The 20,178-nt window shown below is 37.7% G+C and overlaps 1 protein-coding gene across 1 annotated transcript; it reads left to right on the top strand.

Annotated features, from left to right (window-relative positions):
• Positions 1-8,551: 8,551 nt before the first annotated feature.
• RESF1 (retroelement silencing factor 1) lies at positions 8,552-17,880 on the top strand (the record flags this gene model as incomplete). Its single annotated transcript, XM_079715104.1, has 3 exons — positions 8,552-13,484; positions 14,757-14,840; positions 17,599-17,880. The coding sequence occupies 3 exons, from the start codon at positions 8,552-8,554 to the stop codon at positions 17,763-17,765; spliced, it is 5,184 nt and encodes a 1,727-aa protein (XP_079571230.1). The 3' UTR covers positions 17,766-17,880.
• Positions 17,881-20,178: the final 2,298 nt, after the last annotated feature.

Genomic DNA, 20,178 nt, shown 5'->3' with positions numbered 1-20,178 from the left:
CTGTTGGTGGTTGTAAGTGCTTGTGCATTTGTGTTGAAGATAGATATTAATATGATTATTCTTCAAAGGTATGATTTTTAGGTTATTTTTTGGTTTGTAATTTTCTGTAATAAAGCTGACTTCAAATAAAGGAGGCTTTCCAGTTAAACCATATTTGCATTGTATGGATATAGAATATTTTAAAATAAAAAAAATCACAAGCCTTTTCTTAAAGTTAGTAAGGTCTTTATGAAGATTTTATGTGAAAATCCACATGCATTGTTACATTTATAGTCTACTGCAGCCATTCACTTACTTTTTTTTTTTCCAGCTTCACTAATTCATCTTAATTTCTCAGTTTACAACTTGCTATTTACAACTTCCTATGCCATGGATTTTAGTGACTTGCTTTCTTCCCACTTTTCTCACAGGAAGTAATAGTAATAATATATATAAGAGTTCAATCCATAGACTGTCAGACCTAAAGATAGACTTTTGGGGTTTTTTTAATTAAAAATTTAAAAGACTGTTTTTGTGATGACACATAGGAAGCCTCCATGGATTCTCTCTTTGGAATAGGAGTATATTAATTATGACTCTAAATCCCCCCAGTGTAGACCATAGCACTTTATCAATGTCAACACACCCGGGCTGCTTGCCTCCCTTCCCAGTGAGGGCGACCACAGTTTATCAGCCTCAACATATTAGTATTGCTTGTTCTCCAAACCGTAAAACCTACAGCCAGATGGGTGGGTTAGTAGAGCCAAACTTTGTGTGGCTATATCAAGTATCATTATTTACAGTTTGCTAATTTACCTATACCTATTCATAGTTAGGAAGATTCCCCACAACCGAATATAAGAATCCAGTGCTTTCATAGCTTGCTGGCACATGCACCTGTCACTGGGCTGCTTGCTGACCCTTTTGCCACTTGACAAGAGTACATGAACTATTGGATCCGATCCATAGTAACTGCCAGAGAGGAGAGAACCTTAAAACTACAAAGCAGTCAATGGACAATTGTGCACTAACCTGCAACCTAAAGTACTCTAGTTTTTTGATTTTTTTTTTAACCTGCACTGGAAACTAGAAATGTGGATGTATATAATATGCTGAAAACTCCTATTTCCTTGTTGATTTCCCCCCACCTCCCACCCCGCCAATTCTGTTCACTATTGAAAGTGGGGAATTGAAGTCTTTGACTCTCGGTAAATTGCCTATTTTTCACTTTGTGTTTTGCTTCTTGTATTTTTTTATATAAATTTATTCATTTAAAAAATTTATTTATTATTTTTGGCTGCATAGGGTCTTCTTTGCTGCACTGGCTTTCTCTAGTTGCAGAGAGCGGGGGCTACTCTTCGTTATGGTGTGCGGCCTTCTCATTGTGGTGGCTTCTCTTGTTGCAGAGCATGGGTTCTTGGTGTGTGGGCTTCAGTAGTTGAGGCTTGCGAGCTCTGGAGCTCAGGCTTAGTAGTTGTGGAACATGGGCTTAGTTCTGCAGCATTTGGGATCTTCCCAGATCAGGGCTCGAACCCATGTTCCCTGCATTGGCAGGTGGATTCTTAACTACTGCACCAACAGGGAAGGTCCCTACTTCTTGTATTTTAATGCTCTCTCTCTTTTTTGTAATTTAATTGTATTTGTTTATTTTATTTTTGGCTGCTTTGGGTCTTCGCGGCTGTGCGCGGGCTTTCTCTAGTTGTGGCGAGCGGGGGATACTCTTCATTGTGGTGCGTGGGCTTCTCATTGTGGTGGCCTCTCCTGTTGTGGAGCACCACCTCTAGGCGTGTGGGCTTCAGTAGTTGTAGCACACGGACTCAGTAGTTGTGGGTCACAGGCTCTAGAGTGCAGGCTCAGTAGCTGTGGTGCACGGGCCCAGTCGCTCCAAGGCATGTGAGATCTTCCCGGACCAGGGCTCGAACTCGTGTCCCTTGCATTGGCAGGCGTATTCTTAACCACTGCGCCACCAGGGAACCCCTTAATACTCTCTTAAGTGCGTATATAGTTATAGTTGTTATATCTTGCTTGGTGGACTGACCCTTTATGGTTATAAAAAGTCCCTCTTTAGTAACATTTTTTGTTTTAGTATATTTTTTCCGATAATTAGTATAGTCATTCTCCCTTAATTGTGGCTGTTGTATGCCTAATATCTTTTTTTTTAATCCTTTAAAAAAAATTATTTATTTATTTATTTATTTGGCTGCGCCGGGTGTTAGTTGCAGCCCAAGGGATCTTTGTTGTGGCATGTGGGATCTTTAGTTGCAACACGCGGGATCTTTTAGTTGTGGCATGTGAGAGATCTAGTTCTCTCACCAGACCTGGGTCCCCTGTGTTAGGAGTGCAGTCTTTTAACTGCTGGGCCACCAGAGAAGTCCCTCTTTTTTTATCCTTTTATTTCCAATCTGTTTTTATCTTTGACTCAAAGGTATGCCTATTGGAGACAACATATAGTTAGCTAGCCATTTTTTAAAAATATAATCTGACATTCTGTCATTTGGATTGTTTAATCCACTCACTTTTAATGTTATTATGATATAGTTGGATTTACATCTCCTGTTTGTACTTTTTATTTTCTGTCTCATATCTTTTTGTCCCTCACTGTTTTCTTTTGCATTAAGTGAATATTTTGTAATGTAGCATTTTAGCTTCTTTAATAATTATTTCAGTATATTTTTTTATTTTATGGAATCACAAATTACTTTTATTTTTTATTTATTTTATTTTATTTATTTTTGGCTGTGTTGGGTCTTTGTTGCTGCATGCGGGCTTTCTCTAGTTGTGGCGAGTGGGGACTACTCTTTGTTGCGGTGCACGGGCTTCTCATTGCAGTGGCTTCTCTTGTTGCGGAGCACGGCTCTAGGCACGCGGGCTTCAGTAGTGGTGGCTCATGGACTCCAGAGCACAGGCTCAGTAGTTGTGGTGCGTGGGCTTAGTTGCTCCACAGCATGTGGGATCTTCCCGGACCAGGGATTGAACCCTTATCCCCTGCATTGGCAGGCGGATTCTTAACCACTGCATCACCAGGGACGTCCCACCTTTATTTATTTTTTTAAATATTTATTTAGTTTTGGCTGTGCCAGGTCTTAGTTGTGGCATGTGGACGTCTTAGCTGTGGCATGCATGTGGGATCTAGTTCACCAATCAGGGCTTGAACCCCCACACTCCCTGCATGGGAGCATGTTGGAGTCTTACCCACTGGACCACCAAGGAAGTCCCACAAATTACTTTTAAAAAAATCATATTTGTTTCTACCTTTAAAGGTCTTAAGCATTTAAAATCTGATTTGTTATATTTGTGATTTTTAACCAGGTTAAAAGACTGTCACTGGTGTGTGTGGGGGGAGTAGAGAGCTGAATAATGTAGGGCCCAGTGAGGTTATTTGTTGTGGGTTTTTTTGTACCAGTAATCCTGGCGTATGTGCATGTGTGTGTGCGCCTATGTATGTGTAACTGACTTAATCCAGTAGAGACAGGTTGATACTGGGAATACAGGGAAAGGGAGTAGGATTTTCTCTCTCTCTCTCTCTTTTTGTTTTCTGGCTGTGCTGCGCGGCTTGCAGGATCTTAGTTCCCTGACCAGGCATCGAACCTGGGCCCATAGCAGTCAAAGCACTTAGTCCTAACCACTGGACCACCAGGGAATTCCTGGGAGCAGGGTTTTAAATGTAGAGATTTGATACTATAAGTACAGACTGCATTTACAAGGCTGTGTCTTATAGATTTGGTGACAGGAGGATGATGGATAGTGCTATTTTTTTCCCTCTGAAATATAAGCAGCTGAGTAGGGGGAGCATGTGTATGGGTTGGGGTGGTGGGGAACCAGGGAGGAGAGAAGAATGGAAAAATTAAATTACTTTAATATAAATAAAATTTCAACAAAATGAAGTAGAATTGTCATGCACTGTTGATAATGTGCAGTGTGTAAACTCATTTTGTTGGCTTGTGTGTTTTTTTCCCCAGAAAACTTTGGCTACTCCTGTGCAGAGAGGTTCTTAAGTTCAGCCATAGCTGGAATTTGTTAGGTAAATGCCATGGCTATCACAGGTGAGGGGAGATAAGAGCGCAGGCTGCAAATTTGGGGGCAAAAGAATTTATTTTTCCAAGAAAAATTTAAATGATAGACCATGGAAATCCTGTCTCTGTTTATCTCCATTAAAATATATCTTCAAAAGGCCTAAGAATACATTGTATCCAAAAGTAGAGGCTGCAGTCAGGAAGAAGGTCTTTTGTTTTGTTCTGTTTTTGTTTTTGGCTGCAGCAAGTGGCATGTGGGATCTTAGTTCCCGGACCAGGGATGAAATCAGCGCCCCCTGCAGTGGAAGTGCGGGGTCTTAACCACTGGACTGCCACAGAGATCCCTTAATTCTCTCCTTTTAATTTAGGTAGTTCAAGGTTGGTTTTCCTGTCTTCAGTCTTTTTCTATGCCAGCAAAGGAGAGAGGGTAAAAACCCAACAACCCCAAATTATTTGTAAGGAGCATTTCTCTTCCTACCCATAAGCTCTGTGTTAGTCTGCAGGGCTGCCCTAACAAAATAACCACAGCTTGGGTAGCTTAAACAATAAATTTCTGCAGGTCTAGAGTCTGGAAGTCTGAGATCAATGTGTTTGGTTTCTCCTGAGGTCTCTCTCATTGGCTTGCACACAGCTACCTTCTCTGTGTCTCCTCAGATGGTCTTTCCTGTGTGTGTATACACCTGGTTGTCTCTCTTATAAGGACATTAATCCTGTTGGATTAAGCCCCCACCCTTATGACCTCATTTAACCTTAATTGCCTCACTCAAGGTCCTATCTCCAAATATAGTGAACTGGACTTAAACATGTAAATTTTGAGGGAACAGATTCAGTCTGTAGCAGCCTCCCACCCCCAAGCTCACATAAGAAATAGGGCAAATTATTGGGAATTTATCATTAACTCTTTTGTAATACTTGGTAGTACTGCTTTTTACTTTGTATTATACTTCTCCCTGATTAGTTGTCTTATTAAGGAGCTTTCCTGGGAGAAAGCATGTGAGGAATATACAGACCTTTCTCCTTGGGACCTGTTTTTAAACCAAAATGTGCATGCTGTCATGCTGGACAAGGGTGATCTGGCTCCCTGACAAATTAAACTCTCAAAGAGAGGGAGGTTTCTTTACTACCTTAATCAAATGACAGATCAGGACAAACATAGAGTTCACCAATGACTTTGACTTAACATAAGTGAGAAGAAGCAAGCAGAGAAATAGAAAGCAAAATCGTATGTAAAAATGCAGAATGAAAGTTAAAACCACTTGAGCACGAAGTGCTTGTAACGAACCAAGTCCACGCATGCATCCATAATAGAAAAGTCCAGTTGGTCCAAGACACTAGTCTTCTCAACGAGGCACTCAAGCAGGTCTGGATTACTGCTGGGTACAAGTGATGAGGTGAAGACTGTCCATTCAGGCAAAGCCTCTGGTGGCCAATGCCTTGGTGAATGGATCCTCGACAAGAGATGAGGTTACAGCAACACTTGTCTCAAATGCAAACAGTCCCAGCTCACCTAAGTTTATAGTCCCAGGAGCACGTTATCTCCAAGATCAGATGTTCAGTTTGGGAGGGGGAGAGTTTCTAATGCCACCTGTGTCACCTTAGGTCACCTTGGCAGGAGATCCCCAAAATTTCTGCCTCTTCCTACCAGCATGCACAGATCAGTCTTGGCTCAGGTACAGCAGTGACAAAAAATGAAACCTCTGAAGTCATGGAGTCAGTTTCTAGTCAGAGCTTTATTTCATGCTTGACACCAGGCCTCAAAAGGCTCGCTTCTACTGTATTTATGAGCAAATACATAAATAAACATAGATAAAATTCATAAGAATCACATCAACAAATCAAACACATGGTAACATGTGCCTTCTTCAATCTAGTTTGAATACACTATGATCCATCATGTAATAGATCTAAAAGATCTACAGATTGTTTTGGATTTTCTACATAACATCTCTTAATAGCTTTATGTTTTCCTTCATAATTCTTATACTTTCTAGGATCTCCAGTGCAACAGTGAATAGAAGTGGGTGATAGTGGCATCTTTATTTAAGTTATCTATTATTATTAATAATGTTACTGTTGTTGGTCTGAATTTTTGAAATTACCATTTATCAAAATTAAGGAAACTTCTTTCTGTTCTTGGTTTTATACAATTGTTCTTTTAATGAATTTTAATTGAATTTTATCAAAAGTTCTTGCATCTGTTGAAATGATCATATGATTTTTAAAATAATTATAATGTAATTACTTTGATTAATTTTCAATGACAAACTTTGTATTCCTGAAATAAACTCAGTTTGATCATGATGTTATCCTTTTCATGTATCACCCCATTTGGTTTGCTAATATTTTGTTCAGGACTTTTGTGTTTGTTTCTGTGAGATTAGCTTCTTAATTGTTTTTCTTTTCAGCTTTGGTATGATAGGCTCAGTAAATAGGCTATGAAGTGTTCCCTCTTTTATCCTTTTAAAGAAGTTATATTAGATTATCTCTTCCATAAATGGTAGAACACCCCAGTACAGCCACACGGCCCTGCTGTTTTCTTTATGAAGATATTTAATTATAGATGTTAGGGTATGTTTTTTCAAGGAATTTCTCCATTCCACCTAAATTTTAAATGTTTGGAAATACTCAAGATAAATACATTACCATTTTAATGTCTGTAAGATCTAGTGATAGTCTCTTTTCCCAATACAGTGGGTTTTTTTTTTTTATGATGATCAGTGTTGTCAGAGGCTTATTGATTTTTATTTGTTACCAACTTGTGACTTATTGAATCTCTGTTCTCATTTTGTTTATTTCACTCTGTCTTTTCCTTGGATTAACTTACTTTTAACTTTATATGATAAATACTGAGATTGTTTCCCAGTCTTCTTTTAAATAAGTTTACTTTTAATGTTATAAATTATCCTCAAGTCATATGTTAACATGGGGTTGGGAGCCCATTATGGACTGAATGAACTGTGTGTCTTGTCCCCCACCCTCCCGCCAAATGCTTATGTTGAAACTCTGACCTCCAGTGTGACTATTTTTAGAGATGGGGCCTTTAGGGAGATAATTAAGGTAAATGAGGTCATAAGGGTGGGGTCTGATTCAATAGGTCTGGTATCCTATTGGATAATTAGAGGAAGAGACAGCAGAGCTCACTGCATTCTTTATTTCTTAATTATTTGGCAGTTTCCTAGGTCCTTTTTCTACAATTTCTAGATTAATTCCACTGTGAATTAACCTGAATTATTGTAATCCTTCAAAAATGAGATTTGCTTATGGCCTAGCCATATGGTCAGTACCGGTAAAAATTCCATGTGCACTGGAAAAAATGTGTATTCTGCAGTTGTTCGGTATACTATTAATACGTTTAAGTCAAACTTTGTTTGCCCTATCATTTATTGTTACAGATTTGTCCATTTTTAGATATGTCCCTGTACTGTTGGTGAGAGTATAAACTATTTCAGTCTTTTTGGAAGGCAGTTTGTCACTGCTTATGAAAATAATTTTAGTGTCTTTTGACATATTGATTTCACTTGTAGGAATTTCCAGAAACAGCACAAATATAAAAGCATAAATACAAGAATTCTTAGTGTAGGATAGTTTATAAGTGCAAAAACTTAAGAAAACCAAATGTCTATCAATAGAGAAATGGTTAAATGGTGATATACACAGGAAGTGGAATGTTACGCAGACAGTGAGATAGATATATGTGTAGTTGAAATGATAAGATATCCTAGGTATAGTAATGAAAATGAGGCTAACTGTAGACAGCATGTTTGGTAGGACTCCATTTGTCTTAAAAGATGAGGTCTTGTCTATGTATTGGTGGGGTTTTTTTGTTTTTTTTGTTTGTTTGTTTTTTGTTGTTGTTGTTGTTTTTTCGGTACGCGGGCCTCTCACTGTTGTGGCCTCTCCCGTTGCGGAGCACAGGCTCCGGACGCGCAGGCTCAGCGGCCATGGCTCACGGGCCCAGCTGCTCCGGGGCATGAACCCGTGTCCCCTGCATCGGCAGGCGGACTCTCAACCACTGCGCCACCAGGGAAGCCCTGGTGTTTTTTTATATATAGAAATTTTCTGAAAGAAAGGTAACAGTACCCCTAGGGAGTTAGACATTGGAGATGGACAGTAGTAAGGGCTTCTTAGTATATGCTTGATTTTTTAAAAATTTTATTTTTTACAGTGATCATGGGTTACTTAGAATAAAGAGCTAGTTAACATAAGTAAATGCAGAAAGTAATTGTCTCTTAAGTGTAACAAACAAAATACTAACTATATTGGGTAGAATGAATTTCTGTTGAACACGCCAGAAAATTTTATTGACATTTGCCATATTTATTATTACATCTTCCTTTGCTGTTCCTTTTATCCAAATCAAAGATGAAGCTTTCTCTAGTCTGAGGTTTCAGGAATTTTGCTAGACATAGTCAGCATTGATGATAAGGTAAACTAAGAAAATTATCTTAGAAATTCTGACCTGGCAAAACAGCTTTTTAATAAAAGATCTTTATTTCCTACAGATTCCTGACATTCAAAACAGCTGGCTTTTAATACACTGCTATTGCATCAAATCAACAATGAACTGGAATGCAAAATCAGAGAGTGTCACCTTACCACCACAGTATCCTAAAAAACAGGCATCTTTTTTGGAGCAAGCTTTAGTAAACACACTTACCACAGCATCTCAAAGTTCTTTAAACCATCCTGGAAGTAACCAAGAACCATGCCTATTTCTCAGTAATTTAAATCCAGTCTCACAGCCGATGCTCAACATCAGAAATTATAAAACTCCTCAACAAATCCCTATTTCTGATATGCATAGTGGGACCATTGTGACCTCACAGACTTCAGTAGAAAGAATAACATATGCAAATGTTAAAGGACCCAAACAACCAAATCACGATTTGCAAATGTCTTCAGGAGTTACACAGGATGTATGGTTGAACTCACCAATGAGGAATTCTATGCTTTCTCATACAGGGGCAACTGTATCTCATCAGACTGGTTTTGGAATGAATACGCCCAATGTATGTGCACTACAGAATCAATTTCTAACATCAGATACCTATTCCATGCAACTACAAATGATCCCTTCTAATTCCGGAAGAGTTCCTATAACTTATCAAGGAAACCCGAGACTTAACCTACCTTTATCAGAGCAACAGGTTGATTGGGCACAGCAGTGTGCATCCAGTGGATCGACTTACCTAGATTACAGACCACTTCCAAAGCAATATAGTTATTCATCAGGAAGCTTTTTTCAGGATCCTACTCTTCAGAAACAAACCTCTATGTCATCTGTATCATTACAAGTTAAAAATAGTCAATCTCCAAATCCTGCCCTGGCTTTACAGTCAAAGCAGATTGCAACTGTACCGTCATATCAATATGCAGTTACTCAGACTGACAAAAGACCTCCTCCTCCTCCTTATGACTGTAGGTATGCAAGCCAGCCTCTGCAAAGTACTCAGCATGTTGTTAAACACACTATGGAAGTTCCTCAGAGTCAAGAAATGCACTTACCTGAAATGAGGAAAGACTTTTGTAGAGGCTTTCAGCAGCAGTGGCAAAACCTTAATGAAAATTTCAGCACAATGGGAAATTCCTGTAACTTGAGAGTAAATACCAATGTCAATCAGCCTTTTAATGAACCTGTTAGATCTTATGTGGATGGTGTTCAGGCTGTTACTCAAAATAATCAAGAGAAAAGAGTGGATTCTCGAAATCTAACTTCAAATCAAGTACTGGACACAAGTGCCACAAAAGAAAAGTTAGTGAGGGATATTAAAACATTAGTAGAAATAAAAAAGAAGTTTTCGGACCTTGCAAGGAAAATTAAAATTAATAAAAATCTTTTGATGGCAGCAGGTTGTATTAAAACAACTAATACCTCTTACAGTGAATCAGCTCAAAATTGTGGGTTGTCTCTGAAACAAACTGCCAAAATCCAGTCTGGACCACAGGTAACCCTAGGCCCTCCAGATACTGTGGAGGATAAACCACCAATGGTAATGGAATCTGCAGAAGAAACAAATAGAACACACAATACATTGAATTCCAACCTTCAGGACAGAAATTTTAACCAAGTCAGTTCTGTTTTACTAAATTCTGGCTGTTCGCAAGTTGTGAGTTCTTTAAAGACATCAACTGTTGAGATTACCCAGGCAATATTAAATAACACCCAGTTTTCATCAGGAAATTTAGTCAACGTTGCACAAAATGTGCCAACAAATTCTGAAGCAGCTTCTCTTCCTCAGTCTACATCCTTTGAGGAATATGTTTCCAAGTATCCAAATAAAAATAGGCTAATTCTCAGTTTACTTGCATCTGGAAATAAAACTCAGAAGAAATTATTAAAAGATACTAATGAACGTATTCATGATTCTAAACTGCATAGTTTTGAAATGAATCCAAATATCCAGAACACTGGTAACCCAGTGAATTTGAAAACCATGGAAACTCCAGGTACTCCAACTACTTGTAATATAAATGCCAAGATTTCAAACAACTCTTCTTGCTTTGAGCATAAATCCTTCAATGGAATGTCTTCTAAAAGTGACTCTCTCTTTTCCCTGGAATTGCTAGCAACATGTCTTTCTTTGTGGAAAAAGCAACCTTCAGAACCTATGGAAGAAAAACAGTGTAATGAGTCAAAAACAAACACAACAGCAGTTGGAATTTCAAAGCCTGTGGACATCTGTGAGAAGAGTCCATTTTCAGCTGTGGGAAATTCTCAGAATAAAATTGTAAACAGTTCACAAGACACAGTTTTATCAATGGTAGCACAGAATTATGAGTCTTCCGGAGCAACTACTGTAAAGGGGATTGCTGTAGTATCACCCTTAATTCTTTCAGATGTCAAAACATTGTCTGTCAAAGGTGTAACACCTGAAGCTTTACCTGAAACAATGTATCCAGTTATTAAAGAAGGCAGTGTTTGTAGCTTACAAAACAAATCCTCAGAAAATACTGCTGCTTTGAATGTTAATGAACCAGTGACAAGTACCACAAGCACCAAGATTCTCCCACTAATTCAGAAGGATAAGCAAAGTGAGTCAACTAATACTAATTCAGAAGTCACACCTAATACCAATCAAGGAAAGCATAACAAATCAGAACCAGATATCCAGTATCCTGTGAGTGATCAGCAAACCTCATGTATATCAAAGGACAGTGATATTGTGGGCAGAGATGTATTACAGATTGGCAGTATTTGTTCTCTTGTTGAAGGTGATACCTCTTATAATTCCCAAATAGCAAAGATATTCAACTTGCCCTCTTTGCAAAAGGTTGAGCCACAGAAACCTGTACCCAATCACCAAGTAATGAATAGTAGACAAAATGAACAATTTGACAATATCACTGGGAATAAAGACTTTGACTTTCAAAAAGATAATTTTGTGCAGTGCACAGATGTTTCACATAAAATAACTGATCAGTCAGAGTCACTGCAACCTCCAGAACCATCGACTTTGAAGTACATTGGAGCAAAGAGTGGAATTCTAGAGGAAAGCAGTTTGGAGTGTATCACTAAAAATGAAAGCATGGCTAAAGATATGTGTTCACCAGCTGCTATTCAGCAGGATAGTTACCCTCAGGAAGCGGCCCAGGATCCTACAACAAATGAGAATCTCAAAGATAAGACATCAATCTTATACCTACATGATCAGCTGTCAGAACTTTTAAAAGAGTTTCCCTATGGTATTGAACCTGTGAACATGCATGAAGGTTTTGTGGTCCAACAAATGGCACACCAAATCTCAAAAGCTCAAACTTGTGATAAAACCGGTTGTGACTCCAAAGACTCAACAGACCAGATACAAATTACAATATTAAATTCAGAGCAAATGAAAGAATTATTTCCTGAACAGGACGATCAACCCAACGAGGTAGACAAACTGACAGAGCCTCAGAAAGAAAAGCCTGTCACAAAAGAAGGGAACCAGTGTAACCCACAAGCACATGCAGTTGAAGAAACCTGTGATTCTGTAATACTGGATTCAGAAAAAGATGATGTCCGTTGCTGTGCATTGGGGTGGCTCTCTATGGTTTATGAAGGAGTACCTCAATGCCAGTGTAATTCCACTAAGAACCCAACTTCAAAGGCAGAAAAAGGGAAAGATCCACATTCTCCTTTGGAGACTAACGGTTATAAACAGGGAGAGAGAACCTCTGACAGAGATGTTCCTATTGCATTTAACAGTCCTTCAAATAATCAGCTGAAGATTATTCTGACTTGTCCAATTGAGAAAAAATCTTTTCCTGAAACAGAGCAAGGCAGGAATATAAAAGATAAATCCAAATCAGAACATAACAGCTCATTAAGGACAGAACAAGAATTATCTGGTCACTTTTTATCTAAAGGTGATAAAAAACCAGATTCTTTGCAGAGTCACAAAAGAAAAAGAAAACTGCAATTTCATGAGATAACTTTTCACTCCACTAACAAAATTACAAAATTTTCTCAAGAGAGCCTGCAGAGGAAGCTCATGGCACAAAACTTACGACCACTAAAACCAAAGATGGGTTTTTTGACAAGTAAAAATAAAGATTTGCATGTGAAGAATGGTTCTTTGGTACAGTCAGTATCACCGGAAAAGAGAAAATTGAAAGCAGGTGGCTCTAAACAAAAAGTTTTGGAAAAGAAGTTAGATGAAGGGAGCATACTTGATTCAGAGATAAAGAGGAAGAAATCTGTTAAACAAGAGCAGAATAAGAATGTGGGAGGTGGTGCAGTTAAATTCTGTAACCTTTTCTCAACCACAGGTGAAAGAGCCAGGATTAAAGAAAAGACAGTGTCAAATGTTAAGTCCTCAGGCTCTCTGGATAGCTCATCTAAAATTAATAGAGTTCTATCACCAAAGGAGTATTTATCAAGGCAGAAGCATAAAGAAGCATTAAAGAAAAACTACCTGAAAAATGTACCATGTGATTCTCAGTATATGAGGTCCAATAAACTTTCTACACGAGTGGGAAGTTGTGGGAGATCAAATGAGAAACACAATGGCAGTGTACAAACCTCTAAGGAATCATTAAATATTGGTACAAGCCATGGTAAAAACCTCAAAGCCCATCATTCCAAGGAGTCTAAAACATACATTTCAAGGAATATTAAAGGAACAGTTGGTGGAAAACAACCTGATAAAATGTGGATTGATAAAACCAAATTAGACAAAAATTTGAGTAATGTAAATAATGACGTTGAATTCAGCCAAATGGCTTCCCAAGCAAAGGATCAAAGGAAACTGTATCTGAACAGAGTTGCATTTAAATGCACTGAACGTGAGCGCATTTGTCTCACAAAATTAGACAATTCACCCAGGAAGCTTAATAAAGAAAAGAGACCAGAAAATAAACCTAAGACCCCTTTACCTGTGAAAGATACCACAGAGAAACTAAGCATGTTGGAGTTTAAATTATGTCCAGATGGACTATTTAAGAATACAAACCCTGTTAAAGGCCAGAATGATCTGCCATCTACTCCTAGGAAGGAGCAAGCTCCTGTGCAAGGTCCAGTATGATTTTTTTGATGGTGTCTGCAACATTGTAATACTGTAGTTCAGCAAGTGACGGAGCATCTCTTCTAACTTCCCTGTAGCTAGGAGAGACTTAAATGCATTTTGCCTTTACTTAGTATTTAGTTTTCTCAGTAAATTTATGGTTCATTGGGCAATATTTGTTTTGAGTTTGTGTCCCACTTATTTTAAATTATACTACATTCACATTAAGACAAGAGGTATATAAAATTGTAAGGTTTGCCAAATACAAAGATTTCCTTTTGTGCCAAGAAGTGAAAAACATTCTTTGTGCTAAGTCAGAAAAGCATCAAGTGTACATTATTTCAGGTCTTGCCCTTTGTTCATTCTCTTGTTGGGGCTTGCAGTTTCAAAGCCCTGTGAATTTGAAATTTTGGTCTAAATGTTAGGAGATATGTAATGTTAATGAAATCTTTTTGTACATACGGAAGTGGTTTGACTTACTGTCATCTTTGAAGCAGTTGGTGATTGTGTTATCACTAAAGTTAAAGCGGTACCTTCTAGTCTACTCATGAAATACACAATGGGAGGATCTTGGAAGCAGTGTTGTCCATTGTTGAGTTACCAAACCCGAATGGAAATCATGACTGTTGGTTAGCCGAAGGATAGAATTCTCAATGTAGTGCAAGATGAAAGGAGAAAATAGAGGACTCATTACTTGTGGTAGAAGGAAATATTTATGGGTTGTGGATAGTATATGTAAAACATTGTGTTGAGAAACTCAGATTGGAAAACTAAAGGATTTGAATGGAAATCATAGTTTCTCCTGTACTGTGTTCAGACAGTATCTGTTTGGGTGCATAAAATTACAATGTAAATAAGGTACTTTTTCTTGGAAGGTGGTAGGGATGTATGAGTATATAGAGTATAAAATTCATTTTGTAAAGTACTGGTGATTACACTTGGTTCTTAAAACTAGATCCTTAGAGTCTGAGGGCCTGGTTGGAAGTGGGTGCAGCAGCAGTGTGAGGTACATTCTGTCTCATGTGCCCTTAAGTATCTTGAGATGTGTTGGTGTTCAGCCCAAGTGGGAGAAACATAAGTACATAATGAAGGTAAACTTTTAAATTGTGAGATTCAGGCACGTCATAGGGGAGAAAGCATTTTTCCATGCCCTTTTTAGTTATGTGTGAATCTATCTGATGCCTTCTAAAATCTAATTTAGGCTTACATGGTTTTCCTTCATTATAGTACTAAAAGAGATGAATAGCAATATCTAGAGATCTGAAAATGAATATTTAAATAGTTTCAGGAATAAAAAGTACAAAAGAAGACTGGTTAAAATGTGTGACTGAGGAGAAAAGGATGCCGGAAGCCAACCAAGAAATAGGTAAAACCATCTGTTTAAGTTTTTATTTTACTTACCTGGCACTCTGTCATATATAAGCTGGATTACAGTTATGAAACTATGGTGAAGTTTGGTTTTTATCCATATTCTTTTAAAAAATAGTTCAGTGTCTGTATGAGTGGTAGGAAGACATTCTCCTATTTTTTCTGTCATGCTGTGGACAGAGAAGTAGTGATCTATTTCCTTTTAACAAGAGAATTCTCATCACAGTGACTTAAGACAAGGGGTTGGCATACTTCTTCTGTGTAGATAGGTTTTGCAAATCATAATGTCTCTCCTAAATACTCTAACATTGCAGTGAGAAATGGCTGTACAATAATGAATGAGCATGGGCTATGTTCCAATTAAACTTTACCAAAACTTGCTAGAGGCTGGGCTTGGCCCACAGGCATACCCTGTTAGCCAACCCCTAGATTAGATTATTTGCAAGTTAGTTAATTAAATTCTCAAAACCAGGGAGACAAAGATGTTTCCATTTATCAATGAGAGGTTAGATCATTTGGCTAAAGTTACATAGACAGTAACTCAATAGGGACTTGAACCACATCCCTGTCTTCAAAGTTTATTAAGTGTGGAATTTGAGTTATTTTGATGACAAAAGACTGATGCTCCTAGTTTTTTGTTTTGTTTTGGTTTTGGGTTTTTTGTTTTTTGTTTTTTTGTTAGGAAGGGTTTTGGGGTGAGGGCCAACCAGAAAACCAGAGTTTTTAGTCTCTGATTTTTAATTAGTGGAATGAATGTATTTTGTGTTTTAGGGTTTTGCATTGAGAACTGGAACCTAGGATTCAGGAATTTTATTTTAGTGTTGGTTAATTAAATACGAAGAGTTCATAAGAGTCTTGAAAATTGGGAGAAGCAGAATTTTGCCATGAGCAACAATAAAGAGAAGACGTGTGACAAAGGTTGAGAAGAGCTTATAAAGAATATATGTAAGCAGGCATGTAGAAATGGAGTCTTATACATTAAAGATACATAAAGAGAAAAAGAAACCTGAATGAAAGAATCAAAGGAAGAAGAAATGTGCACTCCTAATTAGAACAGGAAGACAACTGAAAGAGAGAAAAATGAATTAGTGGGAGAGTAGAAAACACACCCCTAAAGTTGGAACACAGGAAGTGAAATATGAGAAAAATGGAAATAGGTGTGGAGATTGCAGCAAGAAAGTTCCTTGGAAAAAGGGAGGGCCATAAGTTTTGCCTCAGAGAGAGTTGAGAGGCATAACTGGAATCTGAATCTGAAAATACTCAGAAGACAGATATATGCACAGGTTGACCAGAGGCTCAGGGAGCAGCATGAGCTAAACGACAGACATGAAGATACCTGCAGACAGGATGAGCAATAAACACTGAAGGTGGGACATCAGTACTCAGGATCACTATGCAAATGACAAAAAGCAGGGCCCAGGCGCAATGAGAGATGCAGCAGGGTGAGAGAAAAGCTAAGAAACAAGTCCAGAGCTCTGTCAAAAGTCTTACGAGGGCTTCCCTGGTAGCGCAGAGGTTCAGAATCTGCCTGCCAATGCAGGGGACATGGGTTTGTGCCCTGGTCCGGGGAGATCCCACATGCTGTGGAGCAGCTAAGCCTGTGCGCCACAACTACTGAGCCTGCACTCTAGAGCCTGTGAGCCATAACTACTGAAGCCCACGCGCCTAGAGCCTGCTCGCTGCAACTGGAGAGAGCCTGCGTGCAGCAACAAAGACCCAACGCAGCCAAAAATAAAAATAAAATAAATTTATATTAAAAAAAAAAAAAAGTCTTACGAGACTCAGGGAAATCATGACAGAACATACCAAGAGGAAGAGGCTAGAGAACTGGAACTCCCAGAGAGCTATAAAAAACACACTTTAGATAAGCAACACCTAAATTTGGTGGCAAAGGTTGGAGTGTAGATGGAGCAAGTCGTGAAACTGTCAGGGTGAGGTAGAAGAAGAGGAGGTGACAGAATCCAGCGGAAAGCAGCTTAGAGCTGCACCTCAGGTATCAGCATTCATAACAGAAAGCTGATGTGCACGGAGAGGGATTTGAAACAGATAAAGAATTAAGGGTAGCTGTCCTCTGTTACCAAAAAAAAAAAGAAGAGGACAGAGTGCTTGACCCACCCAGGCAGAAAAAGTTAAAAGAAAACTTACTCAGAAAGGAGTGGCTAGAGCAGGAATGTAAAGTACGGGAATTCAGAATTGGAACAGCTTCTGAGATATAGAGGCACATCTAGAAATACACAGAAAAAGGAAAAGGTGGCTGGGCCCATCAAAAAAGGGATAGTGAGGCTAATGACAGCACTGAAATAGTCTAAAGAAACAGAAAAATACAGATATTTCTTAGAATACCTAGTGCATAGCAAGGCCAAAATATGCAAGCTGTAGTTTCCATTTACTCTTTGGAACTGGCTTGCGTTTGTGCTTTTTATATTGCTAGTTTAGATGGCTGTTAAGAAAGTCACGTTCATAATAGTGTGCAAATAATAAGAGATTTTATTGGGCAAGGGTACAGGTAGAGCAGAATAGCCCTGGGCAGTGAAGATGGGGATGACATTAGAAAACAGCCCCCAAAGGAGAGGCAAGATGTCCTGTGTATCTACTTTATAATTCTGTAGGTAAAGAGCCATAGTTTGTCACACTTAACTCTTTCCCTAATTTTTATCCCAGAAAACAATGCATGTTTTCTGTCTCAATTTATATTGATTGTATACTGGTCACTAACATTAAGAGTAATAAAGTAAATAAAATTTTTGTTTCCTTAGATGATAATGTTTTGGCTAATTCAAGACTCTCCAAGAGAAGTTTCAGTGCAGATGGATTTGAGACACTACAAAACCCAGTAAAAGATTCAAAAGCAATGTTTCAAACCTACAAAAAGTTGTACATGGAGAAGAAAAGCAGAAGTCTTGGTAGCAGTCCTTTAGAATAATTTTGAGACTTTAATTCTTCTGATGGTTCTCTAATTGCCACAAGAAAATTTCTGTCACTTTCTGTTCAAATTATTTTTCTGGAAATACTCAGATTGCCGTGATAAAATTTCTCAGAGTCTGGTTACCATTTTAGGTTATGTATATCATTAAAGTTACTTAATTAAATTGGCTTGAGAACCTTATTTGTGGGTAGCAGACATAAATAGATGGTATCTGTCAGGGAAACCATAAGGTATTGAATTCTGACATTATTGAACCAAGTTTACCATTATTTTAAAGGAATTATTATACAAATCTTAGTTTGAAATGCTAACTATCCATCCTAAGGGAGACCTGTTCATTACTTAAGGACTTGTTTATTTCCTCTGGGACTGTATTTTTGTTTCTAAAACTTATTAGCAAAATTTATTTTTCAGAAATCCTCACTGTGAATGTTAAAGTATATTCTTAAGTATTTTATACTAAATTGTAAACTTTTTGTCGGAGTCTTGTTTTATACTTGTTAAACTGAACATAATTTTTGGATACTGTTTAAATATTACTTTTCATACTTGAAATAAACATTTATTTTTTAAAAAGTATATCCGAAACAGTTTGATTTGTGTTTGATTTCCTGCCCTCACAACAGAGCACATTTTAGAAAGGTGTTTTTAAAAGGAGAAATGTTAATTAAGCTGTCACAAGTAAATATTTTCAGGTTCATTCATTAGAAGAGCAAAAATGTACTAGGTTCAGGAAATTGCAAGGAAGGCAAAATATAACTCTTCAAATGTTTCTGGGCTTTATGACTACTAGAAGTAGAAATGTGTTGTTTTCATAAAATCTTAATGCTACATAGTTCACACATTAAAACTACATTTCTGGGAGTAGAGAGAAATGGAGAGTTTTTCAGTTGGATGTATAGTTTCAATTTTGCTAGTGCGAATATTCTTGCACTATTGAACTGTGCACTTAAAAGTGCATGAGATGGTAAACTCATGTATATTTTATCACGAGTTTTAAAAATACATTCTGAAGACTTCAGAAGACTGGGCTTCTTAAAATATTAAATAGCATGCTTCCATAGGAAAAGCCATTGTGCTCATCCTGAGCAATGTCAGTAGAAGGATCAGTTAGAAAAGCAATGATTGGTAGAACTGGCACCATAGCACCAGTCAAGGCAATGGAATGGTTCCAAACTATGAATATTAGTGGTCATTATATTGGTCATTGTGTTCTTTTGTTTTTTTTAACTTTATTTTACATTGGAGTATAGTTGATTAACAGTTTATTTAACAGATAGTTTCAGGTGTACAATGAACTGATTCAGTTATACATGTATCTATACTTCAAATTCTTTTCCCATTTAGGTTTTTAAATAATATTGAGCAGAGTTCCCTGTGCTATACAGTAGGTCCTTGGTTATCCATATTTTTATTGGGGTATAGTTGCTTTACAATGTTGTGTTTGGTTATCCATTTTAAATATAGCAGTGTGTACATGCCAATCCCAAACTCCCTAACTATCCCTTCCCCCCTGGTAACAGTAAGTTCATTCCCTAAGTCTGTTAGTCTGTTTCTGTTTTGTAAATAAGTTCATTTGTTTCAGTTCTTTTTAGATTCCACATATAAGCAATAACATGATATTTCCCTTACTTCACTCAGTCTGACTTAATTTCACTCAGCATAACAATCTCTAGGTCCATCCATGTTGCTGCAAATGGCATTTCATTGTTTTTGATTACTGAGTAATATTCCACTGTATATATGTACCACATTTTCCTTTATCCATTCCTCTGTCAATGGACATTCAGGTTGCTTCCATATCTTGGCTATTGTAAGCAATGCTGCAATGAACATTGGCGTGCATCTATCCATTCTGACCATGTGTTTCTCCAGATACATGCCCTGGAGTGGGATTGCAGGATCATACGGTAGCTCTATTTTTAGATTTTTAAGGAACCTCCATACTGTTCTCCATAGTGGCTTCACCAATTCACATTCCAACCAACAATGCAAGAGGGTTCCCTTCTCTCCACACCCTCTCCAGCATTTATTGTTTGTAGATTTTTTGATGATTGCCATTTTCACTGGTGTGAGGTGATGTCTCACTGTAGTTTTGATTTGCATTTCTCTAATAATTAGCGATGTTGAACATCTTTTCATGTGCCTCTTGGCCATCTGTATGTCTTCTTTGGAGAAGTGTCTATTTAGGTCTTATGCCCATTTTTTGATTGGGTTGTTTGTTTTGATGATATTAAGCCACATGAGCTGCTTGTAAATTTTGGAGACTAATCACTTGTTGGTCACTTCATTTGCAAATATTTTTGTCCATTCTGTAGGTTGTCTTTTCGTTTTGTTTATGGTTTCCTTTGCTCTGCAGAAACTTTTAAGTTTAATTAGGTCCCATTTGTTTATTTTTATTTTCATTACT

This window comes from Hyperoodon ampullatus (assembly GCF_949752795.1).
Source record: "Hyperoodon ampullatus genome assembly, chromosome: 11".
Taxonomy (NCBI): domain Eukaryota; kingdom Metazoa; phylum Chordata; class Mammalia; order Artiodactyla; family Ziphiidae; genus Hyperoodon; species Hyperoodon ampullatus.
Note: the sequence above shows the minus strand (reverse complement) of the source record. Positions and strands in the feature narration are given on the sequence as shown.